Source organism: Saimiri boliviensis, chromosome 1 (genome assembly GCF_048565385.1).
Source record: "Saimiri boliviensis isolate mSaiBol1 chromosome 1, mSaiBol1.pri, whole genome shotgun sequence".
Lineage (NCBI taxonomy): Eukaryota > Metazoa > Chordata > Mammalia > Primates > Cebidae > Saimiri > Saimiri boliviensis.
In genome coordinates this window covers 301,389,548-301,415,382 of record NC_133449.1, presented here as the reverse complement: position 1 = coordinate 301,415,382, position 25,835 = coordinate 301,389,548, and the positions used below count along the sequence as shown (strand labels likewise).

Sequence of the window (25,835 nt, the reverse complement as noted above, 5' to 3'; positions counted from 1 at the left end):
GGAGCCAAGGCCACCAGAAGGAAAATAATCACTGAGCAACGGCAGCCAAAGCAGGGAGGCCAGAGACCAGCGGTCCGGGGGACACCAGGGGCAAAGAATGTTCTGGAGGGAGCTAGAAGCTTCGGGAGCAAAGCCGGCTTCTTCCTACCCTGGGCAGAACAGGGGCAGCGGCAGAGCTCTCCCACCATTGGAATTCTGAGCCTCATTTACCGAGACAAACCCAGGGTTTTAGCGATGACCCTGCCGCGCTGGCTCCAGATTGTGGGGCTGAGCCCTCGCGGTCTTTGCGTGCTTTTAAACCTTAGCCCACAAGGCCCTGAGATAAAACGCAGGAAAACCTTGTCCACGCCCTGGGCTCCACGCCGAGTGAAGCCGAGAAGCGGTGGGACCTGCTGAGGGCTGTTCTGGGTGGGCTGAGGTCCCTGGGGAGAACCCGGCTCCGGTCAAGGCGGGAGAGGACTCGCCGGGGCCGGTGTGTGAGCTGTGTTTGTGAATGCAGGCTGGGCTAGGGGACCCGAGGAGGTCCTGTGGTCTCTCGGGCCATTCTTGGAGCTGGGTTTTTCCTGAAAATCTAGCTGGGAGGGAAGACAGTCTCTGGGGGGCTCTGGCTTCTACGGGGACGTGGGAGCTGCAGGGCTGCAGTTACATGGGGCTGTGGCTGTATTTCTGATTAAGTCTCACTTCTCAGATTCCCTGAGAATATCCCATTTGCACACCAGAAGAAGAAATCTGGTGTGCTACCCCCAAAGGACTTTCCTGAACCCTAAGGAAACATGAGAAGCGGATGGGGTCCTTTGAGAGGCCACAGGCACTGTTAGAGGGGAGAGGAAACACCCCACCATTCTGGCTGCTTCTGCAGGGTCCTCAGGGCTGCGGGAGGATGGCCAGGGCAGCACAGGGGCAGGGTGGCCTGGGGACCGGGCCCAGGGCTGGCCTCACTGACGGGTCCTGAGAGGGTCGCCCCATGACTCACCTCCCGGAGGCAGTCGCCCCATTTGGGGATTGGCTTTGAAACATCACAGGTGCGGCTATGAAGTGGCAATCCTGCTTCTTGGGGTTTGACTCTTCTCCTGGCCTTACTTAGCACTGTTGTGGCCTCTGGGCCTCCGTGGGAGCCCCCGTCCAACCCTGCCCACCCACAGAGCCCCGCAAGCTGCCGGAACGCCATCTCCTGGAGAGAAACCCACGCAATGCCTGTGGCCCGCTGTCAGCACCAGCTCCATTTCCTGTCCTTCACTCCTTTATGAGCCAAATTGTGCCCCCAAAATTCCCGTGTTAAAGTCCCAGCCCCCAAGACCTCAGCATGTATGTGTGGAGGGGCAGGGTCTTTACAGAGGGGCACACGGCACAGTGAGGTCACCAGCGTGGACCCTGATCCCACAGGACCCGTGTCCCCGTAGGGGGAGGAGATTAGGGCACATTCACGAGGGGACAGCCACGTGAGGATACGGAAGGCGCCATCTGCAAGCCCAGAACAGGGGCCCGCGGGAATCCACCCCACCGACACCGTGATCAGAACCGTGCGAGAATCAACATCGTTCAAGACACTGGCCCTGTGGCACTTCGCCACGGCGGCCCTGGCAGGCTACACAGTTCCTGTGGGATTTTGTGGTCGGCCTATTTGTGTATGTATTTGCGTTTTTGAGATGGAGTCTCACTGCTGCCCTCCACACAGGCTGGAGCACGATGGCGCAACCTCCACTCACGGCAGCCTCTACCTCCCAGGTTCAGGCGATTCTCCTGTCTCAGCCTCCCGAGGAGCACACCATCACACTCAGCTAGTTTTTGTATTTTTAGTAGAGACAGGGTTTCACCATGTTGGCCAGGCTGGTCTCTCACTGCTGACCTCAGGTGATCCACCTGCCTCGGCCTCTCAAAGTGCTGGGATTACAGGCGGGACCCACCATGCCTGGCCATTCATGTATTTTTTAGGAACTCAGGAATGGGTAGTAGCAACCGCGGGTCTAAAGTCACAGACCCCCCTGCTCCGGTGTCCGGGAGGGTGGGGTTTTGACAGCGGCACTGTTAACCCTGAAGGTGTGGGTGGGCGGACCGGGCCTCAGAACTGTGAAAGAGCCAAAGAAGCCTCGTGAAAGCCGCCCATGGTTCTGAGCTGGGAAGAGGGAGGTGGAGGGAGGGGAGCGTGGGGACAGGGTTTCACGCCCTCCTTTGCCGACGGACTGATGGGGGCGAGACGGGGCCCAGGCCCGCCTCGGTTCTGTGGCTTACCACGGTGACTGCGTCGTTCAGCAGGGACTCCCCAAAGACGATGATGAACAGGACCTCGTTGACGTGGACCTCCTCAAACACAGCCAGGACGGCCACCGGATCCACGGCGGCAATGAGGCTGCCAAACAGGAGGAAGTCCAGCAGCCCGATCTGCAGGTCGCCTGGAAGACAAGCGGAGCTGTGGGGCGAGCGCGGGCACTGCCACCCGAGAGGGAGGCCCCGGGGAGACGCTTGCCCGCAGGTGGGGGGCCTGAGCCCGTCCGGCTGACGCCGGTGGTGAGGGGAGCCAGGCCAGCCACAGGTGTTCCTCCCACAGGACCCCGGTGCCCTCCAGGGAAGGCTGGTGTCTTCCAAGGGGGCCCATTCCATCTGAGCAAGTCAGACCGACCCTGGCCCTCCCCTGCATCTTCGGGCGATGGGGGCCCCGGCCTGCAGAGCGCAGCCTGGAGAGAATTGAGCCCTCTCACTGGGGTTCCCAGCCCGGCAGTGAAGGTGTCTGAGGCAGGTGGGGGCAGGGGACTGTGTGCTGGGAGGATGGGAGCCCATCACTTGGAGTGACATCCCAGTCTGGGGGGAGCCAGTAGGGCAGACCCAGGACGGGCCTGGAGCAGGGCACACAGCACCCTGGGGCCACGGCCAGAGAGGGGCAGGCGGGAGGGCCGCTGGGGACATGGGGGCAGATTGTGGGGATGAGTGGGGCCTGGAAGGCATGGTACCCGTGGTCCCCAGCGCCTGGCCAGCTTTCCTCCCCTCCTTGCACCTGCTTGTGGGCTCTGATGTCCCTTGATGGGGAGGTTTTACTGAAGTGCAGCCTCATCCTGCACGAGCCTTTGCAATTCAACCCAGGGTCCAGGCCTCAAGCCATGAGGGAGTGCCGGGCTCCAGGGGGCCCTCGGGGAACTGAGTGTGGCTACACGGGCCCTGAGCGCCTGCCCTCGCTCATGGCTGCAGGGCTCAGAGGACACCGCCTCCCTGCTGCCTTCCCGGCTATGAGAGCCCGGGGACTGGAGATGCCAGGGCCATGAGGGAGTGGGAGAGGCCACTCAGGGAGGGGGATGCTCCCGCGACGTGTGAGGCCTGCCTGAGTCCCACCCACAGCTCCTGCCTCCCTGCTGGGCTGGAACAGAACCTGCCACACCCCTGGGCCAAAGCTCGGGCTTCTGGGAGCTTTGTCCCTGGAGCAGGACAGGCCCCAGGAGATAGCGTAGAACAACCGAACCAGGGGTTTCTGTACTAGCACCCGGGAGCAGACGGGTCGGGGTCGCCTCCGTGGTGACTAAACCCTGAGTCTGCTGTGAGCGCCTAAGCCCCGGCAGCCTCTGGCCAGGGTCACAATACCCCGAGGAAGTGACAGATGCCAGAATAACCAGCGTTTAGGGAGGTAAGGTCTCAGCACAGGAATGGGAACCACACGTGGTTTCTCCACCTCTGAACTCAGGCCTCAGGACGTGAATCCCCTTCAGAGTCATCTTTAAACACGGCCTCCTTGCTCCACCGCCCTGGAGCACTGACAGCCCCACGGATGCCCTGGACTCTGAGCAGACAGGGTCCTGGGCTCAGCCGCGTTCAGACCAACCGGGAAGCATCCTTCCTGTCTGGACAGCTGCCCTGTGCTGGCCCTGCCAGGAGGCTCACGCCACCAGGCCTCTTTCCACCACGCATTTTGCCTGTGCAAGGGCCTCTGATGCCTGGAGCTTCCGGGGGCCTGTCCCCACGCTGCCCAGACACCCACTGGGCCATCCCTGCCGTGTGGACCCTTTCCCAAGGGGCAGGTCTGGCCTTGAGACACTCCACGGGGCTTGGCTGCTGGTCTGTATAGATCAGACTTGACCTCTCAGCTCCCTCGGGCTCCCAGGAATGGGACGGACCCACAGCCGTGGACGTCTATGCTCCGGGACCTCAGGTAGCGCCTAGCTTTGACCAGCTGGGCCCAAGGCTGAGTGCAGGCCTCTGGCATCCATGTCATCTGGGGAGTGGCCTGCCTCAAGGGGGCACAGCAATGCCCCGGACGCGTGTTTCCCACAGGGAGCACTATTGGAGGATGGCGGAATCCAGTGCAGCTGGCGGGGGCCAAGGACATCCCCACATCGTGAGTCCTCCAGGGCCTGGAATGTCCCGGGGTTGGGTGTTCTCCAGGGCCTGAAGGTGCAGGTGCAGTGTGAACATCCTACTCCAGGCCAGGCCAGTTGCACTGAGGACACTGTGCTTCCTACAAGGGAAATCTGGCACTGTCTCTGGCCGATGCTTGGTGGGGACCACAGTGACCAGTGGCCTCAGAGCCACGGAATGTGCCTGGCTCTCAAAGGAGCCACCTAATGGCCAGACTGGACCAAGGCTACTCCACTCACACTCGACACAGTTTGGAGGAAGCGCTCGGCTGGGATCTCATGGCAAGGGGCCCTCTGGCAAGGTGGCCATGACCCTCAAGGAGCCACAAGTCCACGAGTCCCTGCTCTGACTCTGGAGGCTGTCCCTTGGGCCCGGGGGCTACAGTGGCTGCCCCATCCAAGGTGCATCCTGACCACCTGTGGCATCGTCCACGTGATGTGTGGCACCCACAGCGCCGGCCTGAGCCTGCCATCCACAAGTCTGTGAGTCCTGTACCCTCGGTGGCTTTCTCTGGCCTGGGCCTGGTGGGTGGTGCCAGACAGCAAGGGCTCCAGAGAGGGGTGAGGACGGGGCCCCAAGGGACCACGTGCCAGGTGGGGGCGGCTTCAACCTGGGAGCTCCTCTTTCTCATGAGTCTTCTTGGTCTCAGGTCTCAGCCCCTGGACTCCCATGGAGAGGCCAGGCCATGCTCTCCCTTGAACCAGACAGAAAATCACCAATTCTTGCAAGTCCGGTTCAGCTGGTGAACGTGTTTGAGGCTGACAGTTCTCAGACAGGTGGGGAGGCCGGGTGAGGGCATCAGGTGTGACACCTGCCCCCTCCTTTCTGGCCACCCCCGGCGCCGGAGCTGATCCTGCGGGCCCCAGGCATGAAGGCATTTGAGGTCTGTGCTCCACCTTGGGGCCTAGCTGGTCCAAGCTGTAGCAGGCCCGGCAGCAGCGGCTGGCCGCAGGGCTGCATGACACCAAGCATATCTGTGCGAGGCCTCAGGAGGCACCAGCTAGGCAGGATCCGGCTCCAGGGAGGTCCCCGCCCCCTCCTGGTCCCCGCCCCTCCCGGACCCCGCCCCCTCCCGGACCCCGCCCCCTCCTGGTCCCCGCCCCTCCTGGACCCCGCCCCCTCGTGGTCCCCGCCCCTCCTTGACCCCGCCCCTCCTTGTCCCCGCCCCTCCTGGTCCCCGCCCCCTCGTGGTCCCCGCCCCCTCCTGGTCCCCGCCCCTCCCGGACCCCGCCCCCTCCTGGACCCCGCCCCTCCTGGTCCCCGCCCCCTCGTGGTCCCCGCCCCTCCTGGACCCCGCCCCCTCCTGGTCCCCGCCCCTCCTTGACCCCGCCCCTCATGGTCCCCGCCCCTCCTGGACCCCGCCCCCTCATGGTCCCCGCCCCTCCTTGACCCCGCCCCCTCATGGTCCCCGCCCCCTCCTGGACCCCAACCCCCTCATGGTCCCCGCCCTGGGCCCTGGCAGGGGGCAGCAGCAGCGCAGACTCACCCATGAGCCCGCTGAGGAAGACGCCGTAGAGGGACAGGCCGGTGGTGGCCGCGTTCCACACGGTGCCCACGACCGCGTACAGCAGGATGGTGCCCAGGTTGCCGAAGAAGAGCCGGTTAGGCATGAAGTAGCCGGCGTCCAGCACGATGGGGGGCAGCAGGTAGAAGAAGAAGACGGTGGGCGTCAGCGTGAAGGACGCGATGTGGTCGGCCGCCCAGACGATGCCGCCCAGCACCAGGCCCAGCACGATGAGCAGGGCGCTCTCGGGAACCACACTGGTGACCTTGTGGGACAGGTGGAACCCTGCGGGGGGGAGGGAGGTCAGCCTGACCAGGTCCCGTGGGGCTCAGAGATGCATCCGAGACCGTTCCCCGCTTTTCAGGGAGCCCAAGAGGGCCGGAGGGAGGGTGCAGGGGCAGCCTCTGGGGGCCTCCAGAATGGGGTTGGTTGGAGGAGGCCGCGGTGCTGTGGGCGGAGGCCCATGCTGGGTGGTCAGGGGTGGGCCTCTGACCTGCCCCGGCTGGCTCTGGTCCCCGGACCCCAACTCGCTCTGTGCCTTGTGCGTCGGGGACCAAGGTCTGGGCTTGCCCTGACTATCCCTGACCTGTCCAGAGCCTGCTCCTTCTAGAGGCTGGCTCTGCTTCTCACCCCTCTCCTGGGATTGCAGCCCCCAGGTGGGGCCTTCTAGGAAGGGTCTTTGGGTCCCACGAATGACAGCCCACTTCCCTCCCACGGGTGAGCTTGGGGTTGGACAGCAGGCCCTGGGGTCCCATGGAGCCAACACGTTTCACCCTCTCCCCTGGCACCACTGCCCCCGCAGGACCCCGGAGTTGGAGGCTCTGGCCTGCCCTGTGGGTGGAGGCACAGGCACCAGCCTATCTGGGCCACGTCTCCTGTGTTTTAATTGGACTCAGAAAGAAAAAGGTGATGAGAATTCCTGCATTCGGCCTGATTTCAAAATAGCAGGAAGGCGTGTCCTCCAGCTTAGGTGATGTAAGGGATAATTAGCTTTTTCATTCCCTCAGCTGCTGTTTATTAATTTGAAATGCAAAGGCAAGCTGTCTCCTGAGACCAGCAAGACCCCATTTAAACACAGCAGCAGGAGCAGGGAGGCTCTGTCACAGACTCGAAGAACGTGTGGGCACGGCTGGAGGGCGTCGGGGGCCGTGGCCATGTCCCGCCCTTCCCGGCTGTGTGGCCCTGACCAGCTCGGCCCTCCCTGCCTGTTTTCTCCCTTGTAATTATGGGGCTCTTGCAGGGATCGGGTGCTGACCGAGGAGGGAGGTGCTGTTTTGGTTTTGCCAAATACCACGGTTGGCACGGCAAACTGCAGAGGGCAGGGCCTGGAGAGAGGGAGGGCGACTGTCCCTGGGAACACAGAGGGCGGGTTCCTTGGAGTCCTTGGGGCCCTGCTCAGAGCTGGCCTGGAGGGGCCCATCGGCTCCAGCTGTCAGCAGGAGAGCATCCACAGCTCTCTTGGGGAGCCATCTACAGCCATCCTGCAGCCATCTACAGCTCTCCATTCTCTGGAAGGTGCTCCCCTTGCAGCTGTGATGGAAGTGACGAGTCCTGGGACCTCACACGTACCCCAACAGCCCGTCCTCAGCAGCGCCTTCCCCAGACCTGGGCTCACAGAGCTGCAGCCCAGCAGGAAAACAGGCCCCTCTCTTCCTCTGGGCTCCATGTCCTGGTCCCTGTGGTGGCTGGGGACGGACCCAGCCTCGCAGAGCTTTGGGAAGACGGGGGTGGCCTCTTCTGGCCCTGCAAGGGGAGGGCTGCGGCCTCTGCTCAGGGGAGCCTAAGGCCTCCTCCAGACCCGGCTCAACAGGTCCTAGGCTGGCCCGGGAATCTGCATGCTAGGGGTTCTGAGGCCCTTGGGAGTCCTGCTGGGGGTCCCCATGGGGAAAGAAGGCCTGGAGCCAGTGCTCCCGAATCTGTGGACTCCTGGTTTTTTTTCTCAGTGTCTGGAGAGATGTGGAGTGCACCACCTCCTGTTCCTTCCTGAGGCTGTAAATCCTGGCTGTGGCGTCCCTAGCTGTGTTCAGAAGACCCGGGTGGTCCGTGCCTGGTGCCAGCGCTTGCTCACCTGCAGGCCCGACCCGCACCTCCCACATCTGTCCTTGGTGGCGGCGTTACCTCCGCTGCTGCCCCATGAGTGCCCAGCAAGGCCCAGCACAGCCATGGTCATGGTGATAGAGGGAGGCTGCCCAGCCCCTGGCGAGACCCACCCAGGCCACTGTCTACACAACGCATTTTCTGCCTCTGCACACGTCCCAGGTTGGCTCCTGCAGGGGATCAGCTCACCTGTCCTCCCCTTCCAGGGTCACAAGACCTGGGAGATGGTGCTTGCCCAACAGCGATGTGGGGCAGCCGGAGGGGCACTTGTGGCCCCTTGGTGCCTGCCAGCATGTGGACTGCTCTGAGGATAAAATCCTGTGACCACAGAGATCATGCATCCCCAGGCAGGGGCAGCGTGGCCGAAGGTGAGACCTGGGACGAGGCGGGAGCCTGGGAGCTCCAGGAAGCCATCGCCTGAGGTGGCTGCAAACACATGGCCTCGGGTCCTCTCGTTCAGGGCTTGGGTCTTTTAGCCACAATCTTCCAAAATTAGATTTATAGCAATCACCACTACCATTGTGAAGCCACCAGACAACTGCGGGTCCAGGAGGTCAGGGATGCTCGGGGCCAGCTTTGCCTTTAAAAACAGCTCCACAGCTCCACACACCGGTGCCTCTGTGCTCCCCACCCCGTCGCTGACCCTCCGCCACACTCCAACATGTCCTCTGTGCTCCCCACGCCGGTGCCTCTGTGCTCCCCACACCGTCGCTGACCCTCCGCCACACTCCAACATGTCCTCTGTGCTCCCCACGCCGGTGCCTCTGTGCTCCCCACACCGTCGCTGACACCCTGCCACACTCCAACATGTCATCTGTGCTCCCCACGCCAGTGCCTCTGTGCTCCCCACACCGTCGCTGACCCTCTGCCACACTCCAACATGGCCTCTGTGCTCCCCACACCGTCGCTGACCCTCCGCCACACTCCAACATGGCCTCTGCACTCCCCACGCCGTCACTGACCCCCTGCCACACTCCAACATGGCCTCTGCGCTCCCCACACCGTCGCTGACACCCTGCCACACTCCAACATGTCCTCTGTGCTCCCCACGCCGGTGCCTCTGTGCTCCCCACACCGTCGCTGACCCTCCACCACACTCCAACATGGCCTCCGCGCTCCCCACACTGCTGGCCCTCCGCCACACTCCAACATGGCCTCCGCGCTCCCCACACTGCTGGCCCTCCGCCACACTCCAACATGGCCTCCGCGCTCCCCACACTGCTGGCCCTCCGCCACACTCCAACATGGCCTCCGCGCTCCCCACACTGCTGGCCCTCCGCCACACTCCAACATGGCCTCCGCGCTCCCCACACTGCTGGCCCTCCGCCACACTCCAACATGGCCTCCGCGCTCCCCACACTGCTGGCCCTCCGCCACACTCCAACATGGCCACTGCGCTCCCCACACCGTCGCTGACCCTCCGCCACACTCCAACATGGCCTCTGCGCTCCCCACACCGTCGCTGACCCTCCGCCACACTCCAACATGGCCTCGTGCTCCCCACACTGCTGGCCCTCCGCCACACTCCAGTGCGGCCGCCGCTTGCTGTGAAACCTGTTAACCAGGACACTGGCAGGTGAGGGGCAGGCTGGCTTCAGACCAAACACTCCTGCTCAGAAGTAAGCCCTGACCTTTGTAGTCACTGAGAAAAGTACACTTGCGTTACCTACAGGTCGTCAGAGGAGGTCAGGTCGGACCTTCCATGCACACATTAATGCCACGTAGGCGGAAGGTAGCTGCAGTATCCAAGGGCAGCTCCTGGAGCCTGCAGGGTGCGTGTGTGTCGAGTTGAGAGCTCACCAGTGTCGTCCTGCACGGCCGTGCCTGTCCCACCTGCCCACGTTGGAGGAGCCGTGAGCCACATCCCCTGGGAGGTCCAACCCAAGATCCCCAGACGGCCTGGGGTGACACCGAGCGACTTCCAGTTCTGTGAACGGAGTTGGCTTGCTCCCTGCCGGGCGCCAGTTCTCTCCTGCTGACCGAGGTTCCCCGTAAGCTGGAAAATCTCACCTTGGCCTGTGTCTTCAGCGGCAGGTGGATTTTCCTGCTCAGACCCGTGGCTCTCAGCTTTCCACCTTCTCTGTGTCATTTGCTCCATGCAAACATCTTTTTCTACAGTTAAATTTATTGGTCTCTTGTTTTATGGCTTCTGTGTTTTGTGTTATGCTTAACAAAACTGTTTCTGCTAAACTTTTTAGCAGGAAAGATGAAAGGCACTCAATTAAATTTTCTTGGAAGGCTGAACTCGGTGGTTCTCACCTGTAATCCCAACATAACAGTTTGGGAGGCCAAGGCAGGTGGGTCCCTGAGCCCAGGAGTTCAAGACCAGCCTGGGCAACATGGCAAAACCCTGACTCTACAAAAAAATACAAAGACTCTGCTGGGTGCCAACTGTAGTCCCAGCCATTTGGGAGGCCGAGGTGGGAGGATTACCTGAGCCTGGGAGGTCGAGGCTGCAGTGAGCCCAGTTCACACCATTGCACTCCAGCCTGGGTAATGGAGGCCTTGTCTCAAAAACACGAAACAAAACAAAACAAACTTTTTTTACTTGAATATAACAAATAAAATACCTAAGAATAGTTGGGACTCAGAAGGCCTGCTAGCCTGAGACAGTCTTTCCACACATACGCCGGCTCCTGAAATCCCTGAGCCTGGGAGTGGGTCTGGGTGGCAATGCTGGACAGCTCCCGGCTCCAGGAGCCCCTGCCCCTCCCCCAAGGGTGTCCCGTGAGTATTACTGGGTGGCTCCTGGCGCCCCTGCCCCTGCCCGTCAGGTGTCCCGTGAGCAACGCCACTGGTCTGCCTCAGACAACACCGTGCACTGGCTGGGTTCTCCCCGGTGCTGGATCAATGCTCCCCACTGCCCTCAAAACCTGGTTTCTCTGCTCTTGGGTCTCACATACGGGTTCTTCCCTCAACAGCTGGCGTCCAGCATCGCGCATCTGCAAACGCCAGCCTGACCGCTCTGTGTCTGAGCCACGGCCAGAAGCCTGCCTGGCCACGTGGCTGCTGTGAAGGACACAGGCTGCCTGACTTTGCTCGGCTCCTCCTTGGGGTCACTCCTTCATGTTTTTCTCTGTCTTGTTGTCAGAATAAATTGTTTTCAATCTGGAAACAAGAACAGCTCTTCACATATTTGTTCTATTCTTTGTTCTTCCTCCACTTCAAAGCAGCTTCCCGAAGCTTCCAGATGCACCGCAGCGCCCCTGAGCTGCTGACCCTGACCCCTGGGAGTGATGTCTCATCTGCAGCTGTCCTGGGTGGGGCTGCCCGGCTGCATCTCCAGCCTCTGCCCCTGTCCTGGGTGGGGCCACCTGACACCTCTGGCCTCTGCCTTCCAGCGGCTTAGGCAGGTGCTGGCCAGCTACGAAGCCTTAACCTTGCTCGGGGGAGCCCCTGGTCTGGGCTGCCTGCCACCCACCCCCGTCCACTGTCCTCCTCTTCATCACGGCTCTTTCGCCTCTGGTCGCTTGATCTTCTTTGTCGTTTTTCTCTGCGCTCCTGGACATCTCACACCTTTTGCTCTGATGGTGACTTGAGCCTCGGCAGCCGCTTCTGCTCCTGCTGCTTCTGGCCCATTTCGGTCCGACGTGGCAGCGCTGGTTCTGACTGTCTTCCGTGCACGTGCTCTCAGCGAACACCCCACCCCGTTTCCCACACAACTCACATTCCGGCCATTTCCGTGGTGTGAGGCACAGCGGGACTCCTGCTGCTTCTCATCACACGTGGCCCGGGCTGGGTTCTTCCTGCCAGTCCCACTTCCTGCCTTCCGGCACCAGCCACAAGCATGCCCTTTTTATTTCTGAGACGGCGTCTCCTTGTGCGGCCCAGGCTGGAGTGCAGTGGTGCAACCTCTGCCTCCCAGGTTCAAGCAATTCTTGTGCCTCAGCCTCCCGAGCAGCTGTGATTACAGGCGTGCACCACCACCATGCCCAGCAAATTTTTGTATTTTTTGTAGAGATGAAGTTTCACCACCTTGGCCAGGCTGGTCTTGAAGTCCACGTGACCCGCCTGCCTCGATCCCCCTACGGTGCTGTGGTCACGGGTGTGAGCCACCACGGCCGGCCCTTGCGTGGGCTTGCTGTGGGCTGTTCCGTGGATGTTCTCTGCATACCGCGTGCTGGGGACGGTGCCCTCGCTGGCCTCGGCTGTGTCTCCTGGGGTGTGTCTCCCTTCTGAGCTGGCTTTGGGTGGGATGCTGCTTTCTATTCATTCTCCAGTGGCTGGGGGGCCACGTCTCTTCTGGTATCCGATGGCAGTTTGGCCCCAGCCAGGGTGAGGGTTTCCTGGGCTTCCACATCTTCCTCCCGAGGAGGCGCCAAGGCCAGGCCTCGTGTCAGTGACCACCTCTCTGGTTTGGGATGTTGGACTGGGGACCAAGAGACTGAGTAACGGTGTGTGGTGGGCCTCTCTCCCGAAACCAGGGGTTCTGTGGCCGATGGAAGTTCTCACTGGGCGTCCTCAGCCTGGGGCTGGTCTGTTCCGCATGGCTTTTCCCGCTGGAAGCGCAGTCTGCATTGTAATTAGCTGGTGGAACCCAGAACGCGATTGGTTTTAAAAGGTAATTTGCTAGCGGTTCAGCAATTAAGCACATAATGGACGATTGGGAGCCAAGACCCTGAGCAGCGAGCCCTGCGGCGTCCAGCTCCTGCTGTAGGTCGGTCCGGATGGCGTTGAGTGCCTGGGGCTGGTAGGGCACAAGGGAGGGCCTGACCTGGGTGGTGCCGTCCACACGCACACACCGGGGGCTGCCCTGCCCTGCTGCATCCAGTTCCTGCTACGGGCCAGTGTTCAGCACCGAAACTGCCTCTGGTCTGACAACGGTCACTCCTGACCCCTCGAAACGTGAGCCTTCAAGGCTCTAGGACAGGAGGGACGGGACTGACAGGGCCCGAGACGATGCCAGGATTGCCCCAAGTCCGGACCCATCCCCACCTGGAGGGGCCATTGCTCAAGCATGGCTACGGTGATACCACGGGAGTGTGGGGGGCCACTGCACCTCAAAGAGGAGGGAACCCACAGCCCTGGGCCCTGTCGGAGCCACCACGGGCACAGGGCACAGGCTCCTCAGCCCATCGCTGTTGGGCGGGGGCTGCAGGGTGACCTCAACCTTCCATTAAAGAGCCTCAGGCCCACCGTACTCACAGCAGCAACCCTGGCCCGTGGGTCAAAAGGGCAGAGGGTGTCTGAGACCCTAAGAAAATGAAGGGAGCAGACCTGCCCCACTGCAGGCACTGTGAGGGCACTGGCGGGTGCGGGGCCTGCCGGGGGTGCGCTATGCAGAGGCTGGCTCAGCCGTTCAGCTGCAGAAGCCAAAACCACCAGGAGCTCCACAGACAGAACTGGCTTCCTGCACAGCCGGGACTTGCTAGCCGGCTGGCCGCGAGGAAGGGAGGGGGGCAGGAGATGGGGATGGGACCCTCTGGGGACACAGGAAATGTGCACCAAGCTCGGCTCGGCCAGGTGGGCCAGTGTGGACAGGGTCGGTGTGGACATGGGGCTGGTGTGGACATGGGGCTGGTGTGGATGGGGCCGGTGTGGACATGGGGCTGGTGTGGACACGGAACCAGTGTGGACAGGGCTGGTGTGGACACGGAGCTGGTGTGGACGGGGCCAGTGGACAGGGCCAGTGTGGACAGGGCTGGGGGCCAGTGTGGACATGGGGCTGGTGTGGACAGGGAGCTAGTGTGGACAGGGAGCTGGTGTGGACGGGGCCAGTGTGGACAGGGCTGGGGGCCAGTGTGGATGGGGTCAGTGTGGACACAGAACTGGTGTGGACAGGGCTGGGGGCCGGGGTGGATGGGGCTGGGCCCCAAGTCTGCCTGCCACAGACTGGAAGCCCATGTGGCTTCCACACAAGGGGACAAAGCTGGGGACATGCAGGCCCTCGGGTAACTCATTGCCAAGGCTGGAGAGTCACAGCTAATTAAGCACAAAATGGCTCGGTGGCCTGATGGTTATGACAGGGGACAGACACTTTGAGTTCTAATTACAAACCCTGTGCCTGGAGGACAGGCCGGCGCTGGCAAACCGGACATTGCTGGAGTGGGTGCTGGAAAGGGCTTCTCTCTGGGCCCCAAGGAGCTCAGCAAGGCCACGGCCGACGCACGTCACGCCCCTCGAAACACAGTGAGACTGGGCTTGGTCTGGCCCGGGGACTCCGCGGCCTCCAAGGACCTTTCAAGGTGACAGCAGATTCAGCCAAGTCCACAAAAATGCAACAGCGCAGTCAGTGCCATGGTTTTACTTTAACAGAGAATGTCCTGGAAGATTAAACTCTCTGCTGCTCCGAAGCAGCCCGGCAAGCAGTGGGGCAGTGAGGCCAGGAGGAGAGCGGAAGCAGGGGACCCTCCCTCCTGTGGAACGAGGGGGCCAGGGCGTGTACTGCGGGCAGGCGCAGACACATGGGCCAGTACGTGCACCCACACAGAGACGCAGAGAGACGCAGACAGGCAGAGACACAGAGATGCACAGAGACACCCACAGGGTCCACTCCGTTCTCCTAGCAGAGCCGTGGGTCTGAGTTCCCCGCCACCTGCCCCTGCAGGTCCAGCGGAGCTCACCAGCGCACAGGGAGCAGAGCCTGCTGCTCTGAGCTCAGTATCACGCTGCCCGCCTGCGGGACACCTGCGAGGAATCACGGTCACTGCATCAGCCGCCAAGCCCAGGGCAGGGGCACAGGTGCTCACGCTGCCCACCCTGCAGCCTAGCAGATGTGCCTGCGTGGCCCCACATGTCCCTGCCTGTGGGTGTGGTTCCTAGTGATGCTCAGGGTGGTGTGGACCAGGGAGCCTGCTCCCCGGGGACCTCGCAGGGAGCCCCTCTCTGAGCGAGGGAGGCGGAGGTTTCCAAGGCCAGGAAGCTGCTTCGTGTGAGATGAAGTTCACGCAGCACCGAGAACAGCCCTTCCAGGACTGGGCTCTCCGCGCTCAAGTCATGAGGTATTTAGACACCGTACATCTACAGCGCTTCAGCAAACCTTGCTGGTTTTTAAATTGAAACATGAATGTTGCCAGCAGCTCCCTAGAGAATCAGGCCATCCTTCAATTCCAAACCATCCTGAGCAACAGCGCCGGGGCAACATGAAGGCAGCTCTGAGCCAGCCCCGGCCCCGTGTCGGGGATGCTCGGCAGACCCCACGCCCCTTCCTCCCTGGGACCGAGCCTCTGCAGCCTTCCCCAGAGAGAGCCCAGCCCCGGGAGGGCGGCGTCCCTCGCAGGACGGCGCGGGTCCTCACTGGCCGCTGTGGTGCGGGCTGGCTCCCTGTCCTAGCGTCCACTCCCCTCTGTCACGTCACCTACCTGGCGAGACTCAGACAGGCTGGAGTGCTGCCTGCACAAAGCACCACCGCTTCCTCCAACTCACCGACAAAAGCGGCCTCTGGGGTCGGGTGAGAGACAGGTGAGAGTGTACACCAGCCACAGCCCCGAGCCCCAGGGTGGGAGGAGAGGCTGCCTGCTCCCGCTCCCTGGGCCTCCCTCGGGGCAGGAACACAAGGAAAGGCAGCGGAGGAGAAAGAGGGGCTTCAGATTCAGTGTCAAGCACGACGGCGAGACCCGGGGGCACATTTGTTTATGAATGAAAGTGTCATCCTGTGCGGAGGCTGCCCCGGGGGAGCAGGTGGCTATGCAGCAGGCGCTACGGCGACACCATGCATGATCACGTACACTGACTATAGAGCGGACCGGTGTGCAGTGGCTTGGGACCCCGGAACCTGGAGCTGGAGGCATCTCCCTTCCACGCAGGCCCTTCCTGAGCATCCTCTCCTCGCCCCTGCGCCAGCCTCCTCCCCGTCCCCGTGCAGAGGAGGGTGGGTCTTAAGGTTTGCTTTCTGTTTTTTCTTTTTCTTTTCTTTTCTTTTTTTTTTTTGAGACAGAGTCTCACTCTGTTCTCTAGGCCAGAGTGCAGTGGTGTGATCTCTGCTCTCCTGCCTCAGGCTCCTGAGTACCTGGGACGACAGGTGTGCACCACCACACCCAGCTGATTTTTGTACTTTTTGTAGAGACAGGGTTTACGCCATGTCACCCAGGCTGGCCTCAAACTCCTGGGTTCTGGCGTTCTGCCCTCCTTGACCTCCCAAAGTGCTGGGATGACAGGTGTGAACCACCGCGCCCAGCCTCCTCCTTACGGCCTCGTGACTGGCTCTCGTTCAGATACAGATGGATGGAAGGACTTCCCACACATGTATTTAGGCTGGGTCACGGTGGAGTGGCCCCATCACGCCAGCTTTCCCATGAGTAACAAGGATAAGCTCCAGGAAAACATGCGTGCGTCGTCTTGAGACAGTGGGGTAAGACGCTGGAGGAGAGACGGAGGAAGGGAGCGGCTCCCGGAGCCTTTCCCGCTGTCTGCGGCTCGGCTCCTAAAGACAGGTTTGTGCAGGGGCATGCTAAGCAGCTCAAACCCAGATGGAAATCACCATCTCCACTGCTCAAAAACGTGGAGACAGACGTAAAGCTGACCACAGCAGCCACCAGAGAGACACAAATCCTAGAAAGGAAGGCCCAGAGAAGGGGAGCCCCAAGCCGCGTGTCTCTTTCCAAACCTCTGACTGATCCCCAATTTTCATACAAGACAAGCAGTGATCTGGTGTGGCTGTGTCCCCACCCAAATCTCATCTTTAGTTGTAGCCCCCAGAATTCCCACATGTTGTGGGAGAAAGCCGGTGGGAGGTAACTGAGTCATGGGGGCGGATCCCCCATACTGTTCTCATGGTAGTCAACAAATCTCAGGAGATCTGATGGTTTGAAAGGCGTTTCCGCTTTCTCTTGGCTCATTCTCTTTGCCTGGCACCATGTAAAACATGACCTCGCTCCTCCCTCATCTTCCGCCATGATCGTGAGGCCTCCCCAGCCATGAGGAACGGTGAGTGAATTAAACCTCTTTCCTTTATTAATTACCCAGTCTCTGGTAGGCCCTGATTAGCAGCGTTGAGAACAGACTGATACAGGCAGGGCCCAAGCAGTTCCCAGGCTTTCCACAGTAGGGAGAAGATCTGGATGCAGATGGCAGCCGCCACCTCAGGGCTACACTACTCAAAGCAGCAACGAGCCTCAGCCGTGGCAGACCCAGTGACGCCTTCCTGGGCCACGGCGGGACACAGGCCTGGGCAAGACACTGCAGCAACCAAAATCAAGAGACACGTGAAGAAGAGGAAATGTGGCCCAGCCCAAATCACAGCAGAACTCAAGAGGGTCAGACGCTGGAATCAGCAGACAAGCACCTCAAGCAGCTGCTCAAGGAAACAAAAGAAACAGCCTCATAACCACTTACGAATGACGCGCTGCAGCGGGGGAGCGGAATGGGGTGTGGGATGTTTTTTCTTAAAGGTGGATCGTCAGTATTTTAGATTCCAAGGCTGCCCAGCCTATGCTACCACTACTCACTGCCAATGAAGCCGAAAGCAGCTGTAACGACACAGAGGGGCGTGCTATGTTCCAGTACAACTTTATTTACAAAACCAGTGGCCAGTCCGTGGGCTGCAGTTTGCTGACCCCTAAAATACAAGTTATCAAAGAGAACCAAGCAGAAACCCTGGAACTGAAGAAACGCAATGTCTGACACAAAAACCCAATGGACAGGTATGAGCAGACAGAAATGACAGCAAAGAGAGCGAACTGGAAGACAGATCAGTATAAATTATCCCATGTGAAGAACAAGGAGAAAAAATACTTCTTAAAGTGACCAGAGCGTCAGTGGACTATAGGGCAGAATCAGAAGCTCTGTAGCCACAGCACTTGGGAGGCTAAGGCAGGAGGATCACTTGAGCCTAGGAGTTTAAGACCAGCGTGGGCAACGCGGCAAAACCCCTTCTTGACAAAAAACAGATTTAGGAATTTGCTGAGCCTGTGGTCCCAGCTACTCAGGGGGCTAGGGCCAGAGGATCCGTTGAGCCTGGGAGGTCAAGGCTGCACTCCAGTCTGGGTGACAGACAGAGCAAGGCCTCATCCTCACCCAGAAAAAGGCCTAATACTTACGTAGTTGGAGCTCCAGAAAAGGGAATGAGGCCGGGAAACCTTGGAGAACTAATAGTAAAAAAATGCCCCCGATTTGGTGAAAGATCTGTTTATAGATTTGAGAAATTTTGCAAACCCCAAGCAGTGTAAATACAGGGAAGATCACATCTATGAGCACATCGTAGTCAAACGGCTGAAAATCAAAAGCAAAGAGAGAATCTTGAAATGTGTGTAATTTGTATGAGTTACTAATCAAAAACTGTCTTCTTGTTCCCTTCCGTGAAGTGGGCAAGGAAGGAAGCCGTGTCCACCGGAAATCTCGTCCACGGCTGTGCTCTGTCCTGAACGGACGAATCGTGTGCGCGAGGCTGGAGGCTCTGGACAGATGCCTGGGCCCCCAGAGCTCTTGGGGGCTCCCATCGTCACCCAGGTGCCTGTGTTCTCAGGGTCCCACCCCCCCCCACGTCCCCACACTTTACCCTCGCTTCTCTCTTGCCATAAAATCATTCATTTTAAAGTAGAAGTTGTGAAACTGTCTTGATCAATCGCGGACGTTTAGCACTCCCGGGTTTGCCTTTGGTTTATCAACGACTAAGCACGGCTGTTCTGCGGAAGCTCCCAACATGAGGCAGGGTACTTCTGGGGCCCTGACCGCACCCCCTGTGAGGCGCCTGGGAAGGGAAGGTGGCGGAAGCCATCGCTGCCTCCTGCCTCGGACCCCGGGAACCCCAGGGGCACACATCCCGTGTTCCTGCAGCCCCGTGTCCTGTGACCCGCTCAGGCGATGTGAACTGCCCTCCTAGCTTCAGCCTCTCCTCTGTAAAGGCAGGAAATAGCCCTCCGGGGCTGCAGTCCGGGTCCAGGACAGGCTGAACCTTGAGCCGCTGCGGGCCCATGGGATTTGTTTCTCAGGAGAGAACTCCAGGCTGCCACTGCCGCCGCCGCCTCCTCCTCCCTCCTCCCTTCTCCCTCCTCCCTCCTCCCTCCTCCCTCCTCCCTTCTCCCTCCTCCCCCTCCCAACCCTGGCCGTGTGTGCCGGCAGTGGCGGGGGGGAGGAGGTGTGCAGGGACCTTCAGGTCACACAGCAAGCAGTCGGGTCCTGCCCTCACCTCTGGCCAGGCTCCCTAGGCTCCCAGCCCCACTGGCTCACCCTATAGCCCCTAGGTGAGCCCAGAGGGCTCAGGGAGGGGACAGCAGGCAAACCTTTGGCCGCCGGGCAGTGCCTCCCTTGGGGGCCATGGGCACCGGGCCTGCACCCCTCGGGGCTGTGAGGCTGCTGTCTCTAAATGCAAGGTCTGAAGGAGAAGAGGTGTTTGTGCCCAGCTCCCGGCTGGCCACCGACGTGACCCCTGCATGGGGGCCAGGCCAGAGCCTCAGCAGCGGAGGGGCGGGTGCAGATGGCTGAGCGGCACACAGCAGGAGCTCACACCTCAGCTAGCAAAGTGGCTCCCGGACCGGACGCCTGCGCCTGGCAGAGCAGCAGACGCCCGTGCGGCACAGCAGCCATGTGGCCATCTCACAGGGCCCTCCACTGGGAAGCAGGTTCCAGCTGCAGCCAACTCTCCTCTCCTTTCCCTGCACAAGTGGGAAAAGGCCTCAGAAGGGTGTGGATGCAGGGGCCCCTTTAACAGAATGAGGGGATGGTGGCCAGGGTGGCCGGAGAGCTGGACAAACAAGAAACAGCGTCCTCCTCCGTTTCCAGCTTCAGAGGCTTTTAGGGGAAGAAGGCCGCTGTGGGAGGGGCATCTGGATGTGCGCTGGGCTGGCAGGGAGTGACTGTGGGGGCTGGTGGGGGGAGGTGACCATGGGGGTTGGTGGGGGGAGTAACCATGGAGGCTGGTGGGGGAGTGACCATGGAGGCTGGTGGGGGGAGTGACCATGGGGGCTGGTGGGGGGAGTGACCATGGGGGATGGTGGGGGAGTGACCATGGGGGATGGTGGGGGGAGTGACCATGGAGGCTGGTGGGGAGGTGACCATGGAGGCTGGTGGGGGGAGTGACCATGGGGGCTGGTGGGGGGAGTGACCATGGGGGATGGTGGGGGGAGTGAACATGGGGGCTGGTGGGGGGAGTGACCATGGGGGATGGTGGGGGGAGTGACCATGGAGGCTGGTGGGGAGGTGACCATGGAGGCTGGTGGGGGGAGTGACCATGGGGGCTGGTGGGGGGAGTGACCATGGAGGCTGGTGGGGGGAGTGACCATGGGGGCTGGTGGGGGGAGTGACCATGGGGGATGGTGGGGGAGTGACCATGGGGGATGGTGGGGGGAGTGACCATGGAGGCTGGTGGGGAGGTGACCATGGAGGCTGGTGGGGGGAGTGACCATGGGGGCTGGTGGGGGGAGTGACCATGGGGGATGGTGGGGGGAGTGAACATGGAGGCTGGTGGGGGGAGTGACCATGGGGGATGGTGGGGGGAGTGAACATGGAGGCTGGTGGGGGGAGTGACCATGGGGGCTGGTGGGGGGAGTGAACATGGAGGCTGGTGGGGGGAGTGACCATGGGGGCTGGTGGGGGGAGTGACCATGGGGGCTGGTGGGGGGAGTGAACATGGAGGCTGGTGGGGGAGTGAACATGGGGGATGGTGGGGGGAGTGACCATGGGGGCTGGTGGGGGGAGTGACCATGGGGGATAGTGGGGAGGGTGACGCTGGGGGATGGTGGGGAGGGTGATGCTGGGGGCTGGTGGGGGGAGTGACCATGGGGGCTGGTGGGGAGGGTGACGCTGGGGGATGGTGGGGGGAGTGACGGTGGGGAGGGTGACCCTGCGATATGGTGGGGGGAGTGACCATGGGGGATGGTGGGGGGAGTGACCATGGGGGCTGGTGGGGAGTGAGTGACAAAAGATGAGAGGTGTTATTTGTTATCCTTGTTTTTAAGTTTTCGGCTCAGGACAGAAGGAGGAATCCCGCTGCTGGGGTGCGTGTGTGTGTTTGTGGTGTGTGTGTGTGTGTCTGTGTGTGTCTCTGTGTATGTGGTGTGTCTGTCTGTGTGTGTGTCTGTGTGTGTGGGGTGTGTGTGTGTCTGTGTGTGTGTGTCTCTGTGTGTGTGTGTGCAGCATCCGGAGTGTGTGTGTGTGTGTGTGTGCAGCGTCGGGCTGTGTGTATGTGCTGGGGTGTGTGTGTGTGTGTGTGTGTGCAGCGTCGGGCTCTGCTGCTCAGGCTGGGCCAGGTGTGTGTGTGTGTGTGTGCGTGTGTGTGTGTGCAGCGTCGGGCTGTGTGTGTGTGCTGGTGTGTGTGTGTGTGCGCAGTGTCGGGCTGTGTGTGTGTGCTGGTGTGTGTGTGTGTGTGTGCAGTGTCGGGCTCTGCTGCCCAGGCTGGGCCAGGGGTGTGTGTGTGTGTGTGTGCGTGTGTGTGTGTGTGCAGCGTCGGGCTGTGTGTGCTGGTGTGTGTGTGTGTGTGCAGTGTCGGGCTCTGCTGCTCAGGCTGGGCCAGGTGTGTGTGTGTGTGTGTGTGCGTGTGTGTGTGCAGCGTCGGGCTGTGTGTGTGTGTTGGTGTGTGTGTGTGTGTGTGTGCAGCGTCGGGCTCTGCTGCCCAGGCTGGGCCAGGGGTGTGTGTGTGTGTGTGTGTGTGTGTGTGCAGCGTTGGGCTGTGTGTGTGTGCTGGTGTGTGTGTGTGTGTGTGCGCAGCGTTGGGCTCTGCCGCCCAGGCTGGGCCAGGGGTGTGTGTGTGTGTGTGTGTGTGCAGCGTCGGGCTGTGTGTGTGTGCTGGGGTGTGTGTGTGTGTGTGCGCAGCGTCGGGCTCTGCCGCCCAGGCTGGGCCAGGTGTGTGTGTGTGTGTGTGTGTGCAGCGTCGGGCTGTGTGTGTGTGCTGGTGTGTGTGTGTGTGTGTGCGGCGTCGGGCTCTGCCGCCCAGGCTGGGCCAGGTGTGTGTGTGTGTGTGTGCGGCGTCGGGCTCTGCTGCCCAGGCTGGGCCAGGTGTGTGTGTGTGTGTGTGTGTGCAGTGTCGGGCTGTGTGCGCTGGTGTGTGTGTGTGTGTGTGTGTGTGTGCAGCGTCGGGCTCTGCCGCCCAGGCTGGGCCAGGGGTGTGTGTGTGTGTGTGTGCAGCGTCGGGCTGTGTGTGTGTGCTGGTGTGTGTGTGTGTGTGTGTGTGCGCGCGCAGCGTCGGGCTCTGCCGCCCAGGCTGGGCCAGGGGTGTGTGTGTGTGTGTGTGCAGCGTCGGGCTGTGTGTGTGTGCTGGGGTGTGTGTGTGTGTGTGCGCGCAGCGTCGGGCTCTGCCGCCCAGGCTGGGCCAGGTATGTGTGTGTGTGTGTGTGTGTGCGGCGTCGGGCTCTGCTGCCCAGGCTGGGCCAGGTGTGTGTGTGTGTGTGTGTGTGTGCGGCGTCGGGCTCTGCTGCCCAGGCTGGGCCAGGGGGGTGTGTGTGTGTGTGTGTGCGGCGTCGGGCTCTGCTGCCCAGGCTGGGCCAGGTGTGTGTGTGTGTGTGCGTGTGTGTGTGTGTGCAGTGTCGGGCTCTGCTGCCCAGGCTGGGCCAGGTGTGTGTGTGTGTGTGTGTGCGGCGTCGGGCTCTGCTGCCCAGGCTGGGCCAGGGGTGTGTGTGTGCGTGTGTGTGTGTGTGCGGCATCGGGCTCTGCTGCCCAGGCTGGGCCAGGTGTGTGTGTGTGTGTGTGCGTGTGTGTGTGTGTGCAGTGTCGGGCTCTGCTGCCCAGGCTGGGCCAGGTGTGTGTGTGTGTGTGTGTGCGGCGTCGGGCTCTGCTGCCCAGGCTGGGCCAGGTGTGTGTGTGTGTGTGCGTGTGTGTGTGTGTGCAGTGTCGGGCTCTGCTGCCCAGGCTGGGCCAGGTGTGTGTGTGTGTGTGTGTGCGGCGTCGGGCTCTGCTGCCCAGGCTGGGCCAGGGGTGTGTGTGTGCGTGTGTGTGTGTGTGCGGCATCGGGCTCTGCTGCCCAGGCTGGGCCAGGTGTGCAGCCTCCCAGTCCCGGGCTCCAGCGCTCCTCCTGCCTCAGCCACCCCGCTGGCTGGGACCACAGGCACCACCAGGCCGGTGTTCGGTGTTTTTTGTAAAGACGAGTTTCACCGCGTTGCCCGGGCTGGTCTCAAACTCCCGGGCTCCTGCAATCCTCCAGCCTTGGCTTCCCAAAGTGCTGGGATCACGGGTGTCAGCCGCCACGCCGGTCCTGGGGTGACCCAAAAACACTGGCACCTGACCCCCAACACCCAAATCCCCATCCCCCACAGACACATGAATCCCCGCCCCCCACAGACGCCCGACGCCCCGCCCCCGACACTGCCCGACGCCCCGCCCCGTGACACTGCCCGACGCCCCGCCCCCTGACACTGCCCGACGCCCCGCCCCCCACAGACGCCCCGCCCCCCACAGACGCCCCGCCCCCTACAGATGCCGAACCCCCCGGCCCCGCCCCCGGCCCCGCCCACAGCCTGCCGCTCTCATTCACACGCAGCTCCTGGGCCCCGCCCCTCACACTAGGGGAGCCGGGGAAGGCTGAGGGGTGCTCGGGCTCCGAACCCGGCTGTGGCATCACAGGCAGCCCGGAGCTCGCCCGGGGATGGGGATGCCGTAGGGAGGCTCCGGCCTTGGCCTCAGCGTCACCATCGCCCCCCCACCCCGTAAAGGGCGAGGACGTTCAGAGACAAGACCTCCCGGGAGTCGAACTTGAGAACTGAAGTTGAAAGAGGAGGTCCGGAATTTCTCTCAGGCCCCACCTGGCGGCTCGCACCTGTGATCCCAACGCTTTGGGAGGCCGAGGTGGGGCAATCGCTCGAGCTTGGGAGTTTCAGATCAGCCTGGGCAGCACGGGGCCTCACCGTCTCTACAAAACACAAAAGCTAGCCAGGCATGGTGGTGCTTGTCTGAGGTCCCAGCTACTTGGGAGGCTAAGGCAGGAGGATCACTTGAGCCTGGAAGGTGGAGGCTGCTGTGAGCTGAGATCACACCACACTGCACTCCAGCCAGACCTTTTCTCAAAAAAAAAAAACATTACCTCAGAAGATAGAGATAAAAAGACACAAAAGGAAAATAAATGTGCAGGCTCACACCTGTAATCCCAGCCCTTTGGGAAGCTGATGGCAGGGCGGATCACTTGAGGCCAGGAGTTCGAGACCAGCCTGGGCAGCATGGTGAAACTCTGTCTCTACTCAAACAGCTGGGTGTGGGGGCCCATGCCTGTAATCCCAGCTACTCAGAAGGCAAGGCACAAGAATCGCTCGAAGCCAGAAGGTGGAGGTTGCAGATTGAGAAGGAAGGAAGGAGGGAGGGAAGGAGGGAGGGAGGAGAGCTTGAGAGCAGAGTATGCTGGATGCACGTGGGCTGGACGTGGAGCCCTGGAACTCAGGCATGGGCAGGAGATGGGGAGCCAGGGATGACAGGCACCGCCACAGCCGTTCCCAGAACCAAGCGTGCGTTTCCAGGCTCAGTGGCCGCCAGGGACCTGGCACAGCGGGTGAGGTTAGCTCTACCCCAAAACACATCAGGGAGTGAGAGGAGAACGGGGCACGGGGAGGGGGAGGAGGCCCCCTGCAAAGAACCAGGAACAAGGAAGGCTTCTGAGTCTCGCATGGACGCCAGACGAAGCTGGCGCAGGGCCTGATGATTTAGTGGGAAGCCAGTCCCAGCGGCGCGAATCGGGCAAGGCAAAGGCATCTCAGAGGGGCCGTGGGGCGGCCAGGGTGGTGTGTCCTGCTCCACCAGACGGACAGCACTCAGCTGCCTTCCCAGGCCTGAGCAGGGCTGGGGGAGGATTCAGAAGAAGGAGTCCACAGAGAACAGGGGCTCCCAGGACGTGGCTGCAAGTGAGCAGCCCAGCGGAGGAGAGTGTCAGGGACGCAGGTGCCGGGCTGGGCCGGGGGAGCTGCTGCAGGCCTGGGGCGGTTGAAGTAGGAGGATTGGGCCCTTGGAGCAGCACAGCAGCTTGCTGGGAGCTGGGGGCACAGTCACTTGGTAAGCTCAGAGAGGGGTGCCAGGAGCAGCAACAGAGACCATGGTGCCCTCCAGGCAAAGCCAGGCACTGTGTGGCAAAAGAAACTACGAGGCCACAGAGCTCCGAGGCGTTGGTGTGGACGGAAGTGTAGCAGAAAGGCCAGAACCCGAGGGGCACATCCTCAAGGGCCAGTGGCACGATCGGTCCAGCCTGGAGATGGGCCAGAGCAGTGAGGTTCTCTCCTAGCCCAGGGGTGGAGACCTGACCGGGCTTTATGGCGGCTCCACTGGGGAGCGGGGCCTAGGGAACAAGGTGGGCAGGGGCTGCTGTTTTTTCAAATGAACCCTAGAACCACTTGATTCTTCATCCGACAAAGCTAACAGAGGAAATGATGAGGGCTATGAACACAGGGGAAGCTCTCCACCGGGCAGGCGAACACATCCACTGCATTTTCAGGCATTTGCTGAAGGCTCGATACCCACGGGCCAGAACAGACTCAGCCCGTAAAGGCCCAGGCAGGCAGCCAGGGGTGCCATTTTCTGTGAGTCGATGGGTCTGGGGTCGGCTGCCTGGGGGATCCTACAGTGGGGAAAGCAAGGGAGACGGAGGCGGAGGAGCCTGGGGAAAGGCCAGGGCGGCCGGGCGCTGGGAAGACGCACCGGGAGATGCACACGCAGCTTTCTCTGGGCTCTACCACGCTCCAAGACCTCTAAGACATGTGTGAAACACGTTTCTCATAAAGGGTTTGTGATTCAAAACATGCAAAGGGCTCTGAAAACTCAACAGGAGAAATAGACAACCCAATGAAAATGAGTCAAACAGATGGCTCCCACCGTCTCATACACGCTGCCCCACCAGGTTTTCCCGCGTCTCCCCGGCCACAGCCCTTCTTCCTGTCTCTGCGGGTACCACCCTGCGACCTGTGGCCTCCCATCACAACTCCCTCCAGCCTCATAATAAAGGGTCATACCTGCCCATCTGCATGTGAGATCCTAAAATACCCAACACGCATCAGCAAAACTGTGAGCCGCAAGGAGGGCACTGTGGTCCCTTTGGCCTCGCTGGGCAGGGGCA

At 61.5% G+C, this 25,835-nt stretch overlaps 1 protein-coding gene across 1 annotated transcript in view; it reads right to left on the bottom strand.

The window, feature by feature from the left end:
* SLC9A3 (solute carrier family 9 member A3) overlaps positions 1 to 25,835 on the bottom strand; it is a 52,941-nt gene that overhangs the window by 13,760 nt on the left and 13,346 nt on the right. Inside the window, exons 2-3 of the mRNA XM_010343099.3 lie at positions 5,825 to 6,127; positions 2,230 to 2,390 (exon numbers count right to left, since the gene is read on the bottom strand). Coding sequence (XP_010341401.2) covers positions 2,230 to 2,390; positions 5,825 to 6,127 — 464 coding nt within the window. The remainder of the gene's footprint in view (positions 1 to 2,229; positions 2,391 to 5,824; positions 6,128 to 25,835) is intronic.